Below are 18,544 nucleotides of genomic sequence, written 5' to 3'. Positions count from 1 at the left end.
TTTCTTTTTTTCTTTTTTCAGAGCTGGGGACCGAACCCAGGGCCTTGCGCTTGCTAGGCAAGCACTCTACCACTGAGCTAAATCCCCAACCCCGATAGCTCAGATTGTTAGAAAAAGAACAAATCACACTCAAAAAAAGAGAAACAAGTACAACTAAGTGAGTTTCAGAAGTCACAACATTGGAGAAAAAGGATGTGAGTGGGGCAAAAAAAGAGGTGTGTGTGTGTATGTGTGTGTGTGTGTGTGTGTGTCTGTGTGTCTGTGTGTCTGTGTCTGTCTGTATGTAACAGTCTCTTTTTCACTCATGTGATGGGCTGAGAAAATAAAGGACATGACAAACAATAGAATTTGAAGGTGTATGAGTTTAATTTTACCAGGATTCTGAGCATCTTCTGTAGTTTCTTCAGAATGATAGATGTAGCTTGACTGTCCATGAGGTAAGGTATGATTTTTATTTCCTAGTTATGAAGATTCTACTTCATAGAAAAAGCCTCAGGAAATCTAATTCTTTATGCCCAGGCTCTCAGCAAATTAGTAACCTGAGTCAGTTCTTCATCCTTGCTTGACTTATCTTTAAATGTTTCTATTAGGTTTTGGAACCAGTGATACAGCAAGATCTTCATACTTTTTATTTATTTATCATTTATTTTTTAAAAATATAATTACTTTTTTTTAGAGTCCTGTCGTTACCTCCCCACCCTCCAACACCCTACCCCCATCCAACTCCCACCCTCCCAAGATGCGCTGGTCACACGATTTCCTTTCCCTCAGTCTCTTCTGCATTTTCGTCCCTGCAGTTCTTTTAGTCAGGGACAATTCTGGGTAAGAAATTTTAACTATGGGATGGCAACCCCATCCCTCTACTTGATGCCTGGTCTTTCTACTAGAGGTAGACACTACATGTTCCCTCTTCCCACTGTTGGGCATTTCATCTAAGGTCCCTCCCTTTGAGTCCAGAGAGCCTTTCACCTCCTAGGTTTCTGGTACATTAAGTGGTTCTTGGCCATTCAAGATTCTTCTATGGAAAATTCTCTGTTTAGTTCTCTATCCCATTTTTAATTGGTATATTTGGGTTGTTGGTGTATGACTTCTTGATTTCTTTGTAAATTTTAGATATTAGCTCTCTGTCAGATTTAGGGTTGGTAAAGATTGTTTGCCAATCTGTAGTCTTCTGTTTTGTCCTATTGCTAGTGCCCTTACTTAGCCTTACAGAAGCTTTGCAGTTTCATGAGGTCCCATTTATCAATTGTTGATCTTAGAGACTGAGCCATTGGTGTTCTGTTCAGAAAATTGCTCCTCTACCAATGCATTTAAGGGTATTACTCCATTTCTATTCTATGAGATTTAGTGTATCCAGTTTTATGTTCAGGTCCTTGATCCACTTGGACTTAAGTTTTGTGAGGGATTATAACTATGGATCTACTTGCATTCTTCTACTTGTAGACATCCAGTTACTCCAGCACCATTTGTTGAAGATGCTTTAATTTTCCCACTGTATAGTTTTGGATTCTTTATCAAAAATCAAGTCTTCATAGGTGTGTGGGTTTATTTATGAGTTTTTGGCTCAATTCCATTAATAACGCGTCTGTTTCTATACCAATACCATGCAATTAATAACTCGTCTGTTTCTATACCAATACCATGCAGTTCTTATCACCATTGCTCTGTAGTACAGCTTGAGGTCAGGAATGGTGATTCCTCTTGAAGTTCCTTTATTGTTCAAGATTGTTTTGGCTATCCTGTGGTTTTTGTTTTTGCATATGAAGCTGAGAATTGCTCTTTTGAAGTCTATAAAGAATTATGTTGGAATTTTGATAGGGATTGCATTGAACAGGTAGGTTGCCTTTAGTAAGATGGCCATTTTAACTATGTTAATCCTACCTATCCATCATCTGATATCCTCTCCAATTTCCTTTTTCAGATACTTGAAGTTCTTGTCAAGCAGATCTTTCATTTGCTTAGTTACAGTTACACCCACAGATGTTTAAATGGTTTATCTGATCTTGATTTAACTTTGGTAAGTAATATCGTCTAGAAAATTGTCCATTTGGTTGAGATTTGTGGATTATAGGCTTTTGAAATGAGACATAATGATTCTCTGAATTTCTTCAGTATCTTTCTGTCTCTCTTTTCATTTTTGAGTTTGTTTATTTGGATAGTTTCTCTCTGTCTTTTGGTTACTTTGGCTAAAGATTTTTCTATCTTGTTGATTTTCTCAAAGAATCAGCTCTTTTTTTTTTATCGTGTCAAAGAATCAGCTCTTGTTTTCATTGAGTCTTTGTATTGCTTTCTTTGTTTCTAATTTCTGATTTCAATAGTGATTTTAGTTATTTCCTGTCTTCTACTCTTCTTTGGTGTGTTTGCTTCTTTTTCTAGAGCTTTCAGGTGTACTTATAAATTGCTTATATGAGAACTTTCTAATTTCTTTATGGAGGCATTTAATGTTATGGTCTTTCCTCTTAGCACTGCTTTCATTGTGTCCCACAAATTTGAGTATGTTGTACTTTTATTTTAATTGAATTCTACAAAGTCTTTAATTTCTTTCTTTATTCCTTCCCTGACCCAGAGATTATTATGTAGAGAGTTGTTCTATTTCAATGAGTGTGTAGGCTTTCTGGTGTAGGTTTGTTGTTGTTCAAGTCCAGCTTAATCCGTGGTGGTTTGATAAGATACAAGGTGTTATTTCAATTTTTTTGTATCTATCAAGGCTTGCTTTGTTACCAACTATATGGTCAATTTTGGAGAGGATTCATGAGGTGCTGATGAAAAGATATATTTGTGTGTATTTGGGTGAATTAGTCTATAGATGTCTGCTAGGTCCATTATCATTCATAATGTCTGTTAGTTTCATTATTTCTCTGTTTAGTTTTTTGTCTGGATGATCCATCAATTGGTGACAGTGGGGTATTGAAATATCCCACTATTCATTGTGGGATTAAATGTATGATTTAAGCTTTAGCAATTTCTTTTACCAATGTGGATGCCCTTGTGTTTGGGGAATAGATGTTCAAATTTGAGATAGCATCTTCATAGATTTTTTTCCTCTGATGAGTATGAAATACCTTTCTGGTCTGTAGTGATTAGTTTTGGTTGAAAGTCTATTTTGTTAGATATTAGGATGGCTACTCCAGCTTGTTTCTTAGGTCACTTTGCTTGGAAAACTTTGTTCTAGCATTTTACTCTGAGGTAATGTCTCTCTTCATTGCTGAGGTGTGTTTCTTGTATGCAAGCAGAATGATGGATCCTGTTTTCCAATCCATTTTGTTAGCCTGTGTCTTTGTATTAGGGAATTGAGTTCATTGATGTTGAGAGATATTAATGACCAATGATTGCTATTTCCTGTTATTTTTATATTAGTGGTGTTAGTGTGAGTGTGTTTGTGCCTCCCTTGCTTTTGCTGGTATGACATTACTCTTTTCCTGTGTTTTCTTGGATGTAGTTATCCTTCTAGTATTTTCTGTAGGTTTGTAGATAGATGCTGTTTGAATTTGTATTTGTCCTGAAAGATTTTGTTTTCTACATCTATGGTGATTGAGAGTTTTGCTGGATATAGTAGTCTAAATTGGCATTTGTAGTTTTTTTAGAGGTTGAAAGATATCTTTCCAAGCCCTTCTACCTTTAAGTCTCTGTTAATAAGTCAAGTATAATTCTTTTTTTCTCTCTCTTTCCAAATACTGAATTTTATTCCATATTTTTATTAACTTGAATATTTCTTATATACATTTCGAGTGTTATTCCCTTTCGCGGTTTCCAGGCAAACATCCCCCTTCCCTCCTCCCCTTCCTTATGGGTGTTCCCCTCCCCATCCTCCCCCCATTGCCGCCCTCCGCCCAACAATCTAGTTCACTGGGGGTTCAGTCTTAGCAGGACCCAGGGCTTCCCCTTCCACTGGTGCTCTTACTAGGATATTCATTGCTACTTATGAGGTCAGAGTCCAGGGTCAGTCCATGTATAGTCTTTAGGTAGTGGCTTAGTCCCTGGAAGCTCCAGGTATAATTCTTATAAGTCTGTCTTTGTATGCTACCTGCCTTTTTCACGTGACTGCTTTTAATATTATTTCTATGTTCTGTAGATTTTTGTGTTTTGATTATAATGTTGCAGGAGGATTTTCTTTTAGAATCCAGTTTAATTGGTATTCTGTGAGCTCCTTGTATGTTTATAGGCATCTCTAGGTTAGGCAAGTTTTCTTCTAATTTTGGTGAAAATATTTTCTGTGTCTTGGAGCTGGAACTTTTCACCTTCTTCAATTTCTGTAATTTTTAGGTCCTTTCATGGTATCCCAGATTTCCTATATGTTTTGTGTCAGGAATTTTTACCTTTGACATTTTCTCCGACTGATGTGCAATTTCTTCTATTGTATCTTTTACACCTGAGATTCTCTCTTCTATCTCTTGCATTTTGTTGGTTATGATTGCATCTGTTGTTCCTGTTCTCCTCTCTAGTTTGTGGGGCTTTTTTTACTGCTTCTATTTCCACCTCCACATCTTGCACAGTTTTATTTATTTCCTTCACCTGTTTAATTGCATTTTCCTGCATATCATTAAGGGATTTGTTTGTTTCCTCTTTAAATACCTCCACCTGTTTGTATTTTCTTGTATTTTTTTTATTATCTCTATATTTAAAGTATATGGTTTTGTAGCCATCATAGTCAGGTTATGCTTTATTCTGAAAACTGAAAACTATGTAGTAGGTAATTTAGGTATTCTGACTGTGTTTAATATGGTTGTTTCATTATATATTGAAGGTAATTTCTGTGTTTTGAAACTAAATTTTTCAGTACTCACACTTTGTTGCTCTTTATCTTGTTATCATTTCTCACAGTAGGAAATCTTACTTCTTCTTTGATCTTATGTATATGTAGTGTAATAATCTCTTTAAAACCTTTGATACTTTGTGAATTTCACATTATGTGTCTCAGTTCAACTCATTTTCCCATCCCTTTGTATCTGCCCTCTGCTCTTGCAACACTCCCCACACACACAAAGAAAATAAACAATAAAAATAAACAAGACAAAAAATGTTCTTGTGGAATTCACAGTTTATCATAATGTGTCACACATTATACTATTTTGTTTAAACACCTTTATTTGCAAATGTTTATTGCAATGAGTCATTGCTCTCATTTGAGACCTCTGGCTTCTGTTATGCTGTCAATACTGGATCCTCACTGGGACTCCTCTCAGATATCCTATTCTTTTTTTTTCAGATATCCTATTCTTAACTTGAGTTATGGATCTGCAGAACCAATCCCCTATAGCAATTCATAGATTGGGTAAACGTTGGGATGCGCCAACTTAAAGCCCTGGTTCTGGGTCTGGGTGGTAGTTGAGTTGGGCTCTCCCACATCCACACTACCACAGCCAGCTCTCCAGCACTATCCCCACCTGGCTCACCCAAGAAGGGGTGGGACCATTTCTTCTGCTTTCATGACCTCAGTGCCAGGCCTCTTGCCTTCCAGAGGTAACTAGAGCTTAGGATTGGGAAAGCATCATTCCCTTGCCCACAATATTGCATAACAGACAGGCAAGAGACAGCTGTAGCTCTCTCATGCTCATATCCTCCATGTCAGTTCACTCATATGCCTGCTAGCAGGGCCAGCTTTATTGTGCTACCTAGGCAAGGTCCTAAGCAGCAGCCCAGATCAGAGACATACCCATGGCCTTTGGTGGTAACATGGGTCACTAATATAAAAATACACACACACCCCCTACTGATACATGGACACAGACCCAAATATGGACTTCACCATGGCTTCAGTTGGTAGGGAAGGCTACACACATCCTACTCTTCCCCACTACCCTCTCATCTCCAGTTCCACCTCTCCTCATAGTGCTCAAACAATTCTGCTTCTCATTCTCTCCCATCTCTCCACCATATATACTGTTGTGGGAGCCACACAGTGGGTGGGCCTCTGGGTGTCTTCCTGCACCATAATAATCTTAAGTCATGCAGTTACTTCACTATGGTTTTGCTCAACATAGGTTCTCCCATGTTGAGTGCTAACCAGGCCTAATCTTCTCTAGCTTCTGAGATCAGACAAGGTTGAGTGCATTAAGGGCACTGTGATGGTAGTCTGGTCTGAACATATGCTATAGAAGACATGTCATAACAGAGGAGACTGTTAAAGCATCATCTACTTTCTTCAAATACTCAAGGGGCTGATTGTTGAATAAATTATTTTATGAGCAGCTACATTAATCAAAAGTTCCACACCTAGTTTGATATCTGTACACCTTAGTATTTCTAAGATTCGTATAGATAGACAGGAAAGATTGGTGATTGAATTCCCAGGAGGGCACCCTTTGACTTTTCCAGTGGAGCATGTCAGCCTGGTTACTGTTACCACAGATCTAGCTCCATGCTCTATCACTCTGCTCAGTTCATTGCCGTCATTGTAGACCAAACTTTCCTATGAGCCATTGAAGCCACTGTACTTCAGGGTGGCAATAGATGTGTCAAGCAATACAAGAGGAGTCCATATTGCTTTCTCTCACAAGGCATCACCAACTAACTACAGCAACTGTGATGGGATTCAGAGGCTAAGTAATGACCTTAACCATCTCATTGGGTTAGGTGAGGATTGTAGTCAAGAAGCAAAGTATATTCAAGATAAATAAAATGTTTTCATAGAGAATATTGTGAGTTTGTAGCTATTACTATTCTTTAGGTTCTAAAGTATAAGAAAGACTTTATGCCTTGGGTGTACAGTAATGGGCTCATTTTCTCCACTGACTGAATAATTAAAAGGAATGGACGACATGATACTGGAAATCATGGGGAATTTAGGTATAGCCATTATATAATATCAAGAAATTTGGGGTCCCTTCTTGGGTTCTAAGTCTTGTTAATACATTAACTTAAGAAATAACTTCCACAAAAGTGCAAGAACAACTTATTATGGATGAAAGAAAAAGCCTTGGGTTCAGGAGAGCTGTAAATCTTGCAGCTTCCCAGAGTAAAAGAATGAAGAGGAAAAGGCAGGGCAAGAAACATACTGTCTGAAATAAAACAAGTAAGCAAGCAAACAGCCATGGTGGTCAGCCATATAGCTGGAAGGATTGCTTTAGAAAAGAACTAAGAAGGCCTAAAGTGCTAGGGAATTAGAAAAAAAGGAATCCATGTATGAAAATCAGCCTGGAGAAGGGTGTCTCACATAGCAGCAGATGGCCAGGGGTGCTGAGCAGAGTGAGAGAGTGAGGAAGCCTGACAGTGTTAGGGAGCTCAAAGGCATACTTATGCTCTGTCCAGCACCTGAAAGAAAAAGTCAGTCCTGTCTCTCCTATTCACGGTCAGGAAAGTTGGCAGACCCAGCCAGGCCTCATGGCAGCTCCCATGAACTGTTCAAGGTGGGTGGAGGTGACCTAGGAAGGAAAAGCACATTATCTTAAAGCTAATCCACATGCTTGACTCCCCCCTCCCCTATCCCCACTCAGTCTGGTCCTTGACCTCTTGCCTGTCTTAACACTCAAGGGAAGGACAAAGGCATGGCTCCACCTAGAGGTAGATTTCATTCTTACTGTACCTGGTTTTGGACTGTGGATTTGGAAGCATATCCAGTCATTTCAGGACAGAGCATCCAGGGCACAGAGCTGAGGAGAAGAGGCAGGTTGATTTTTATTCATCTCACAGTGATTAGGGCTAACTGTGAATACTTCATCTCATGTCTTCTTTCTCATGAACATAACCATGTCATGAAAAGCCAATGTGCAAATGGTTTCCTCTAATCAGAACAGAGAGATCATACACTGAGCTTGTGCTCTGAGGTCTTGGGACCAACTGATGGGTTTTTATGAAGTGGTTAGAACATGTCCTTTTATCTACATGTAATTATGTCATATTGGGAATTGAAGTCCTCCTCTTGATCACAGATATAGGAGGAAGCTGAGAATTTAGAATGCATGGCTAAATTTCTTGTACCACTAATGCAGTCTCTCCCATATTGTGTTGACCATGCCTCATGCATTTTGTAGACTTGAGAGGGTCCTAGTGAGATAACCCCAGCAGTGTTCGCACAGGCTGCTTTGGGACCTGGTTCACGGCTGTGATCAGAAAATTGTGATTAACCACATAAATGCCTGGACCACAAGCTGGAATTTTGTGCACCGGGACACAGGTTTCAATGTATACATGTCAGTGATTGTTGGTGGTGTGGAGAATGTGAAGTAGAGAGAAGCAGAGAAGAGCTGGAGGAAGATGGTAGATTAATACACCAGTCCTAATTCCTTTAAGCAGCTCAGTGAGTTGTGATTGGGCCTCTGAATCCAGGAAGGCAATTAAGGCATGAATTTTATTACTGAGGCAAGGGGAGTTTATGTCAAGGTCCAGTCTCAGCCTGGAGACATGCCCTGGCTAGAGCCTAAGTGTCAGACAGAGCCTGTAGTTTGCCATGGCCACAGGAGAACCAACTAGCCATGTTGCAACATAAAATTGTTTGTGTCCTGAAGAGACACAACACCATGTGACCTTTCTGGGGAAAGAGCAGCATCCTGGACCCAGACCAGCACTAGTCTAGCACCATTTGCTATGGGCAGGTCACTTCAGGTCTGGAATGGGATGATATTGTGCTTAGGTGAAGTTTGTTCTTGCTCGCTGGGTGAGGAAAGTGGACATGAAAGAGCAGAATTCTGACAGCTGCTCCAACCCAAGGACATTATCCACTTAGAGGAGATGAAACTGGATGGTGACCAGTGACAGTCTGTACCAGAGGACAGCAGACAGGGCTGGGGAAAGAGCTTTGACCTCAGCCTTTCGAGTGTTTCTATCTGGAAAGAGGGGCTCTTTGAGATTGGAAAATTGTGGTTTGGGGAGTTAATTGGCTCAAGGCACAAGCATTATCCCCTGATTTGCCTGAGTGCTCCCTCTACCCTTTGCTGCCACTGGTGATATTGGCAGACAGCAAGTCCCTGGGTAGCGGGACAGACAAGCTGCTCTTGGGTTACCAGTCCTACAAATGTGTGTTGTGTTTTCTGAGAAGAGGCTTGGTCATCTCCCCAGCCAGTCCTGCTCAGTAAGCCACTGTGGTTCTGCTTAATTGGTCTCTCAGGGCCTAGCTTCTCCCTGTGAGTGCTTGTCTCTTCTATAATAGATGATGAAGGGTCCCTGGTCCTCACACAGACATGTTAATGTCCCCTCTGTACATAGAAATATCACTGTTTGCTCTTTAGAAGTTTTTAACTTAATCTGATTCTGTTTTCTCATGAATAGTGAAGGTTAAAACTCTGTGTATTTGTGTGTGTGTGCTCGTGGACACATGCACATGGGTGGACATGTGTTTTCTCTGTCTATCTGTCTGTCTGTCTGTGCAGTGCTGAGAAAAAGTTTCTGGAGAGGACACCTTGGAAGATTCTTGGCATAGGCTTATCATGTGAGTTTTGTATTGATTGTGAATGAACATGTGTTAATTATTAATGACAAAGTTTTTGTAATAGGTTTGGCTTATTGAATTTTACTGTTTGACAGGGTTTATGGGATCACCTAAGGTGGCATTTTCAATGAAATTCTGTAAGCATTTGAAAAAAATCTAACTTGGACATATCATAGCATAATCTCCTCTTAGAGCCTCCCTGGATCTCCCTAATTTCTGTGTCTCTCTTCCCTTTTCTCCCTGCCTTTGCCCGTGTCTGTCTGTTTCTGTCTTTCTGTGTCTTTCTGTAACTCTGTCTCTGTTTTCTTCCTTTTTTTGTCTTGCAGCATTGGTTCCTCTGTGTCTTCCCAATCACTGTCTGTGTCTTTCTTTGCTTCTATATCTGTCTATCACTGCGCTCTCTCTCTCTCTCTCTCTCTCTCTCTCTCTCTCTCTCTCTCTCTCTCTCTCTCTCTCTCTCTCTCTGTGTATGATACATATCTACTTCTGTCTCTTCTTAATTTTGCCGTCCCTGCCTTTCTGTCCCTGTGCTTCTGTCTCTGTGTTCCTATTTCTCTGTGTCTCTATTCCCCCACCAGTTTTTCTTTTGTCCCTTGTACCCCACTCTCAGATCTCACACTGAAATATATAGCATCTCCTATGCTAGGGTGTGCACTCCAAGGGGGATGGAGCCTACTACTTTCTGGCCACCCCTATAGGGACACAACCTTAAAATATACATTCACCTCTCAGACATTATCTGAGACAGATAGGAGTGCTGAGGCCCAAGCGCAATTCGGCAAATTATTTGTATGATACCGGCTTTATACAGGGGCATGAAAATAATAAAAATCATTCATAAACAAATTAATCTAGTGATCTATTTGCAAATATAATCTTTGAGCTCCAGTACTCATAAATGTAATCAATAGTTTATACAGTCTGTCCTTACCTTATCATTTGGAGGTTGGATCTTATGCTTATCTTAGCATACTCGGTTCAAGGCTTTCTAAATTCAGTGGCAGACTTTTAACTCTGATACAAATATGTGACTGCATGACTACAGGGGTAAGATGGGGCTCAGTCTTGCCTGGTGCCCTACTTAAGTGTCCTACTTTAAAGGCTTCAATCCCGCAGCTTCAATGACACACACATAAATGACTATAGCTTGCACCAGGCACCCGTGGAGACCATGTTTGATACTGATTTATATGGCAAGGTGAGGGGCATTTTGTCATCTTCCTTCTTTCTTCCTTGCCCCACCATCTGAGCTCCTGAATAGAAGGTAATCACAACTATTCCTGTTACCAAAATACACAGACTTTCACCCAATGGAATATTACTGCTCCTGCTTCATACTCCCTGAAGTCTGGGGAAAGAAACCTCCCAGTGAAGAAAGATCCTGCATCTCTAAGGTTTGTGAGTGGCCGCATCAGTCTCCTAGAAGTACTGCATCTAGAATGAAGCCTGAAACCTTGGCCAGCACAGAGCTCTATTCTTACCCCATGTACTACTGAGGTTTGAGCTCTAAGTGAGTCTCACCATATTTGGATTGGGTCCTTAGCACAAACTGAAACTGGAGCATATCTTTCACCTTCAGATACTTTCAGAGCTGCCACAGAAAACCCACTTCCCCTGGATTCTGAGGTCTCTCCAGGTTTGTGATGAATGGGACACTGGTCACTGAGTTCCTCATCCTGGGATTCTCAGAAATGCCTCACCTTCGGGTACCACTTCTCCTCAGCTTCCTCTGCCTATACATGGCTGCAATCTCAGGAAACCTGCTCATTATGGTGACAGTCAGTGCCAGCCCAGCCCTGCATACCCCTATGTACTTCTTCCTGGTCAACTTAGCTGTGGTGGACATCCTCTGCACCTCCACCATCCTACCCAAGCTCCTGGACATCATGGTAGGGGGAAGGACCATCTCTTATGGTGGCTGCATGGCCCAGCTCTTCTTCTTCACATGGTCCATGGGGGCAGAGCTTCTGCTCTTCTCAGCTATGGCTTATGACCGCTTCGTGGCAATCTGCTGTCCCCTGCACTATAGTACCTGGATGGGCCCCAGGGTGTGTGCATTCCTGGCTGGCCTTGTCTGGTCCATCAGCCTGACTAACACCAGTGTGAACACAAGCCTGGTGCTGCGTCTACCATTCTGCAGCTCCAATGTGATAGAGCACTTCTTCTGTGAGATTCCCCCACTGTTAAAGCTCTCTTGTGCTCCAACACAATTGAACGAGGTTATGGCCTTTGCTGCAGATGTGTTTCTGGCTGTAGGGAACTTCTCTGTGATCATCCTCTCCTATGGCTTTATTGTGACCAGTATCCTGAAGATACGCTCAACTGAGGGCAAGCAACGAGCCTTTTCTACCTGTTCTGCACATCTCTTTGTGGTCACCATGTACTACTCCACTATCATCTACACCTACATTCGCCCTGCATCCAGCTACTCATTGAACAAGGACAAGGTGGTGTCCATCATCTACACTTCGGTGGCACCCACCTTGAACCCCCTCATCTACACTCTGAGGAACAAAGATGTCAAAGTTGCACTCCGGAAACTTCTGTCCAGCTGCTGAGCCTGTGCCAACACCACTGTCTTCAGCCCTGCTGGACTGGGGGAATCATAGGTTTGGTAGAAGTCTCTTTTTCTGAGATACACCCAGTTGACCCATAAGGGACAATTGTTGGACTGCTGGACTTCACAGGGGAAACCCTTGGACCATGTGGCTCATAAGGAAATCACCAAGAAGCATAAAATATTAGGTGTGGTGTATTCCTAGTCCTCTCTGCCTGAGGTAGCAGTCGCAGGGGCCAGGAACTCTGTCTTAGTATACACTGCTTTGTGTCTATTTTTTCATTTTACCCACAAAGGCTATTCAGTAGGTAGGAGACCTGGGGATGTAAAGTATCCTGGGGGTTTTAGAACAATTGTTCTGTCTTGTAAGTAGATTATATTTTTTAAAAAATACTCCTTCCATATTTTAGTAGAAAGAGATTTCTGGTGCAGCCTCTTGTCATGCCATGGGCATGCATGATGAGATAAGGCCTGCCTTTGCCTTCCATTCTGCCCACTCTGAATGAACAATGCTAATTAGCAGCTTTCCTGACAAAGCTGGCTCTCATCTGGGAAGGCCTTAGCAGAGGTTTGCTAGATGCATAAGAGCTCTTGGTGCCAGGGCCTTAAAATTCCCACTGTGAAGTGATGCAGCAGGGGTGCTGTGCGCTTATGAGTATGTTGCTTCAGAGGATGTGTCCATAAAGGGAACTGTGAGAGGGAGCACAGTTATTGTCCTTCAGGGGCTGTTCACTTCTTCAGAGACCTATAATACCCTATCCAAATCCTCACTTCTAGGCTGGGCTGTCTCAGGTTCATATGCTAAACTCTGGTGCCCTGTTCACCTCTCCTCCTCTTCCTGGTTGACCCCTGTTCCTTTCAGTGTTGGTTTTTATTCCTCTTTCCATAATGATTTAATTAGTTAATTTTTGTATTTTTTTGAAATTTTGTTTTAAATTTCATGTGTGTCTAGTATTTATATCAACTCCCCTCATTCCATCAGCCCTTTCTATGCCCTCTTTCATGGCATTGTTTTATTATCATTGTTATATAGATGTGAATAAATTTATAAACACAACCTGTTGCACATTAATATTTCTGATATTTATATGCATTTAGAGCTGACCACTTAGTATTGGACAACCAGTTAGGGGCTAGTCCATGGAGAAGACTGATTCTCCCTCTCAGTGTCACTAATTGCCTGTCACTCTTCAGATGTCTACTATACATGTTAGCATGCCAACTGGAGATGTCATTGTTCAAGTCTTGGTCAAATAACACTATTCTTAAGGTTTTGTAGGTACAGCTTCCCATCCATTTATAGAAGACACAATGTGGCAGCCGACATCTCTTCCCTCGAGATCAGAATTTTTCCACTCCTTCCCCGATGTTCCTCAAGACTTAGGTGTGAAATTGAGTTATTGCAGAATCCATTATGACTGACAATCTCACAGTCAATTGGTCTCTGTATTTTTATCAGTTGTGGCAATTGGTAATAGTCTTTCTCTGTTACAAAAAGAGCTTCTTTGATATGGGACAAGAGCTACACTTCTCTGTGGCATAAAAATAAGTGTGAAGAATACAATTAGACTTTATATTAGTTTGGAAAAACAGCAGTAATAGGTTCGATCCTAGTGTCTGTAATATGTTCATCATGGTTTATACTACCAAGCACGAATTATGTACTAATGAGTGAGCCATATATCCAATTACACAGCTGTTGGTTATAGCCCAGATATAAGTACTACTATTGTACCTTTAGGATTAACTTGTCATGCTGCACCTTTTTTGGTTCCTAGGTATCACAGTGGGAAAGATATTGCCTTTTTTCTTGGGCAGCCTATATATCACCTTCTGGTTCTATGAAAATTAGTTCTCAGGAGGAAGGCTTCTGGGTCAGATACAGTTGGATCCCTCCAGACCCTGTGTCTGAACTATATGATTCCAACAATAGGGACTTGCCCTCAAATTCCAGGAGACAACCAGGGCAATAGGAATAGTTTATATTGTTTTGGGGGATGCTTGGACTCTACTTGTAAACAACTCAAAAGGAGGCCTCCTACCCACGGTATTGAAGTTTTTGTTAGATAAATATTTCTTTTGGGCTTGACATGATTATTCAAAAAGGTCTAACTTTATTTAAAATATATATCAAATATACAGCTTCAAATATCCTAAGTGTTCTTTGCCCCTCTTTCTTGACTCTATCTAGGCAACACTCTTCCTGACCCGATTTTGTTCATTCTCTCCATGCACATTACAGGCTTTTGTTAGCAAGATAATGCCTTGCTCTTCCTTCTACTCTAGGCACAGGGCAGGTAACAGAAAATGTCAATGGGCTGCCACAACAAATAAAGGATATGGTCATTACATCCACCAATTAGATCATTACACATAAATTTAGAAAAAACAGCCAGATAATTGAAGGAACAATTCATTATTTTTCTTTAATCTGAACCAAATACGATGTTCCTGTGGAAAGTGTGAAGGTATTTTTAGATAGTACAGAGTGGAAGAATGTGAGATTAGAACTTGGAGCCTCAGAAACTTGTGAAACACATTTATGGGTACTTTGTCTGTGGAGACATGGTAAGACTAGTCTTGGGGGCACTCAAGAGTATAGACTTCTTTTATTTCCCCATTAATGTATGTATTCACTTTAAAACCTCATGACAGGTTCCCCCTCCTTTCTCTCCTTCTAGTCCCACCTTCACACCCTTCCACCATTCCCCTATCCTCTTTTCCTCAGAGAAGGGGAAGCCCCCAAAAGGTACGAACCCAACCTGGTATATCAAGTCTCAGCAGGAGAAAGCCCATCTCCCACTGAGGCCAGGCAAGGCAGCCCAGGTAAGGGAAAGGAATCCAAAGGCAAGCAACAGAGTAAGATACAGTACTGCACATCTGCTACATCTGTGGGGTGTGGGGTGGCTTAGGTCTATCCACAAATGCTCTTTGATTGGTGGTTCAATTTCAGTGAGGTCCCTCTACTCTTCCACAAGGCTCCCTGAACTCTGTTACTTGTTTGGCTCTGGGTCTCTGCATCTGTTTCCATCAGCTGTTGGATGTCAACAGAAGACAAATTATACTGGGTTCCTGGCTGCAAGCATAGAAAAATATCATTAATATTATCAGGGACTGACTTTCTTCCATGGAGTGGGTCTCAAATTGGACCAGTCATTGGCAAGCCATTCCATAGATTTCTCTTCCATGTTTATCCCTGTACTTCTTGTAGGCAGGATGAAATCTGAAGTTTTGTAGGTAGATTTGTGTCTCCCTCCCTTAACCAGAAATCTCACCTGGCTACAGAAGATGGCCCATTCAGGCTCCATATCTCCTGTTGGTAGAGGCTAGGGTCACACCACAGACTCCCAGAAGCCTCCCCTGTTCCAGAGATTTCTCCCCATTGATTTCTGATCTCTCTCCTCCCACCTCTCCAATCCTGACCCCTCTCCCTGTTTCCCTCCCTACCCCTTCCCACCCTGTTCCCTCCCTCCAGTTATTTCAGATAGCTATTCTATTTCCTTTTCTGATATCCAAGCATCTTCCTTTGTTCTCTCCCTGTTACTTAGCACCTTTCTGTCTGTAAATTGTAACCTGGTCATCCTGTACTTGATGGCTAAAATCCACTTATGAGTACATAAAAATTGGGAATAGTTCTACCTCAAGACCCAGATATACCATTCCTTGGAATATACACAAAGGACACTCCACCATACCACAAGGACACTTGCTCACCTATGTTCATAGCAACTTTATTCATAATACCCAAAAACTAGAAGCAACCTAGATGTCCCTCAACTGAAGAATGGACAAACAAAATGTGGTCTGTTTACATAATGGAATTCGACTTGGCTATTAAAAACAAGGAAATCATGAATTTTGCAGACAAATGAATGGAACTAAAAAAAAATCATTCTGAGTGAGGAAACTCAGACTCAGAAAGACACATATGGTATGAACTCACTGTAAGAGTTTAGACTTCTAAGGTTTACTGTACCTGCCTTGCTACTCTGATCTCCATGGGCAAGAAGCTACATGATGCACTTTCAGAGGAAACTGTGAGTACAGAAGTCTGTAGGAGCGTGGTCCCTGTAATGTCCAGAATATAAGGGACGTTTTGTGCTAAGGGAGTGTACATGCCAAATATGAGGGCACAGTTCAGTGTTCCCTAAGGATATGCCTTAGCCTGGTTTCTATTGCTTTTCATTTTTTCATACTCTGAAGAAATACTACAGGTAATTTTCATTGTAGGTATGTGCTGAATTCTAATGAAAGTAGAAAACATAGACAAGGGGGAATTTATAAAATACTGTGATTGATTGCATCCAGAAGTAGCACTTGCTGACAGTCTTGTCTGAGTCCTTCATGTGTTGTGCTCATGCTTCTTTTTTTCAAATCTATGTGCTAGGAATCATCCAAGTAATTCTCAGAGAAACATGTCTACAAAACAGATATATTTTCTAGAGAAGAAACTTGTTTGATCTCACATATAGTTGATATATTTGAGATGAGATCTTCCATATCAATATTAATAGACACATTTATTTTGCATTTCTAGACATAGATAATAGATACAGGATACTGATAACAGCATTGTTATTAATCAAGCTGTGGGATCTCTGCAAACTGCAGGCCAGCAGAATAAGGATCTGTGGCAGAAAGAAGGAAATGTGAGTCAACAGACCTTAGTAGCCAGTGTGGTCCAAACTTCTACATTCTGACACCAGTTTAATGTATGCATATTTAAACACAGCATAATTTTAGAGAAAAAGTTTCCTGATAATTAGCTCAATACACATGTACAACAAAGCTTAAGGCTTATTTATGTTGAAACACTTTACAAAGTACATGCAACCTCCTCCAATAAAGATGAGTTTTGTTGATTGAAAAACAGTGCTCAAGGGTCTAGGGAGAATTACTGACATAAACATAAATGTCTATGGGAGTCATGTGTGGTGCGGCCCCGCAGAGGTCACCTGTGATATCTCCAATATGGGTGAGTTCTATTGACTGTGAAACAATGGTGAAGATCTGGGAAGGAAGAGTCTGGAATAAGAACATAGGAGTCGGCTGCCCCTGCAGAGAGCCCCTGGGCAGCACCCCACGAGCAAACCTGAGCCTCGGGACCACAGGTAAGACCAAATTTTCTGCTGCAAGAAAGCTGCCTGGTGAGCTTGGGACACACGGAAGCAGAATTTCTCTAGGACCAGGCACGTTCTGTGTTTACCGGAAGTCCCACACCCTCAGATCCCGGCCCGCAGCAGCTCTCTGCTCCCAGACCCGGTGAGAGAGAGACCCAACCGCCTGGTCAGGTGGGCACTCCTGAGGCTGCAGAGCGGAAGAGACCACCAAAACTGCTCACCCCTGCCCACATCCCTGGCCCAAGAGGAAACTGTATAAGGCCTCTGGGCTCCCATGGGGGAGGGCCCAGGAGCGGCAGGACACCTGCCTGAGACACCGCAGGAACCTGAAAGAAACAGACCGGATAAACAGTTCTCTGTACCCAAATCCCGTGGGAGGGAGAGCTAAACCTTCAGAGAGGCAGACAAGCCTGGGAAACCAGAAGAGACTGCTCCCTGCACACACATCTCGGACGCCAGAGGAAAAAGCCAAAGACCATCTGGAACCCTGGTGCACTGAAGCTCCCGGAAGGGGCGGCACAGGTCTTCCTGGTGGCTGCCGCTGCAGAGAGCCCCTGGGCAGCACCCCACGAGCGAACTTGAGCCTCGGGACCACAGGTAAGACCAAATTTTCTGCTGCAAGAAAGCTGCCTGGTGAACTCAAGACACAGGCCCACAGGAACAGCTGAAGACCTGTAGAGAGGAAAAACTACACGCCCGAAAGCAGAACACTCTGTCCCCATAACTGACTGAAAGAGAGGAAAACAGTCTACAGCACTCCTGACACACAGGCTTATAGGACAGTCTAGCCACTGTCAGAAATGAGTAACACTAGAGACAATCTGATGGCGAGAGGCAAGCGCAGGAACCCAAGCAACAGAAACCAAGACTACATGCCATCATCGGAGCCCAATTCTCCCACCAAAACAAACATGGAATATCCAAACACATCAGAAAAGCAAGAACTAGTTTCAAAATCATATTTGATCATGATGCTGGAGGACTTCAAGAAAGACATGAACACACTTAGGGAAACACAGGAAAACATTAATAAACAAGTAGAAGCCTACAGAGAGGAATCGCAAAAATCCCTGAAAGAATTCCAGGAAAACACAATCAAAGAGTTGAAGGAATTAAAAATGGAAATAGAAGCAATCAAGAAAGAACACATGGAAACAACCCTGGATATAGAAAACCAAAAGAAGAGACAAGGAGCTGTAGATACAAGCTTCACCAACAGAATACAAGAGATGGAAGAGAGAATCTCAGGAGCAGAAGATTCCGTAGAAATCATTGACTCAACTGTCAAAGATAATGTAAAGCAGAAAAAGCTACTGGTCCAAAACATACAGGAAATCCAGGACTCAATGAGAAGATCAAACCTAAGGATAATAGGTATAGAAGAGAGTGAAGACTCCCAGCTCAAAGGACCAGTAAATATCTTCAACAAAATCATAGAAGAAAACTTCCCTAACCTAAAAAAAGAGATACCCATAGGCATACAAGAAGCCTACAGAACTCCAA

General features: G+C 41.6%; 1 protein-coding gene across 5 annotated transcripts; it reads left to right on the top strand.

Annotated features, from left to right (window-relative positions):
• Nucleotides 1-308: 308 nt before the first annotated feature.
• On the top strand, nt 309-12,980 carry Or12j2b (olfactory receptor family 12 subfamily J member 2B). Of its 5 annotated transcripts, none has more exons than XM_087659875.1 (3): nt 309-437; nt 1,922-2,017; nt 10,664-12,970. In XM_087659875.1, exon 3 carries the CDS (start codon nt 11,008-11,010, stop codon nt 11,920-11,922), a length of 915 nt encoding a protein of 304 aa, XP_087516001.1. In that variant the 5' UTR covers nt 309-437; nt 1,922-2,017; nt 10,664-11,007; the 3' UTR covers nt 11,923-12,970.
• Nucleotides 12,981-18,544: the final 5,564 nt, after the last annotated feature.

Source organism: Rattus norvegicus, chromosome 1, assembly GCF_021556685.1.
Source record: "Rattus norvegicus strain SHRSP/BbbUtx chromosome 1, alternate assembly SHRSP_T2T, whole genome shotgun sequence".
NCBI lineage: Eukaryota > Metazoa > Chordata > Mammalia > Rodentia > Muridae > Rattus > Rattus norvegicus.
Note: the sequence above shows the minus strand (reverse complement) of the source record. Positions and strands in the feature narration are given on the sequence as shown.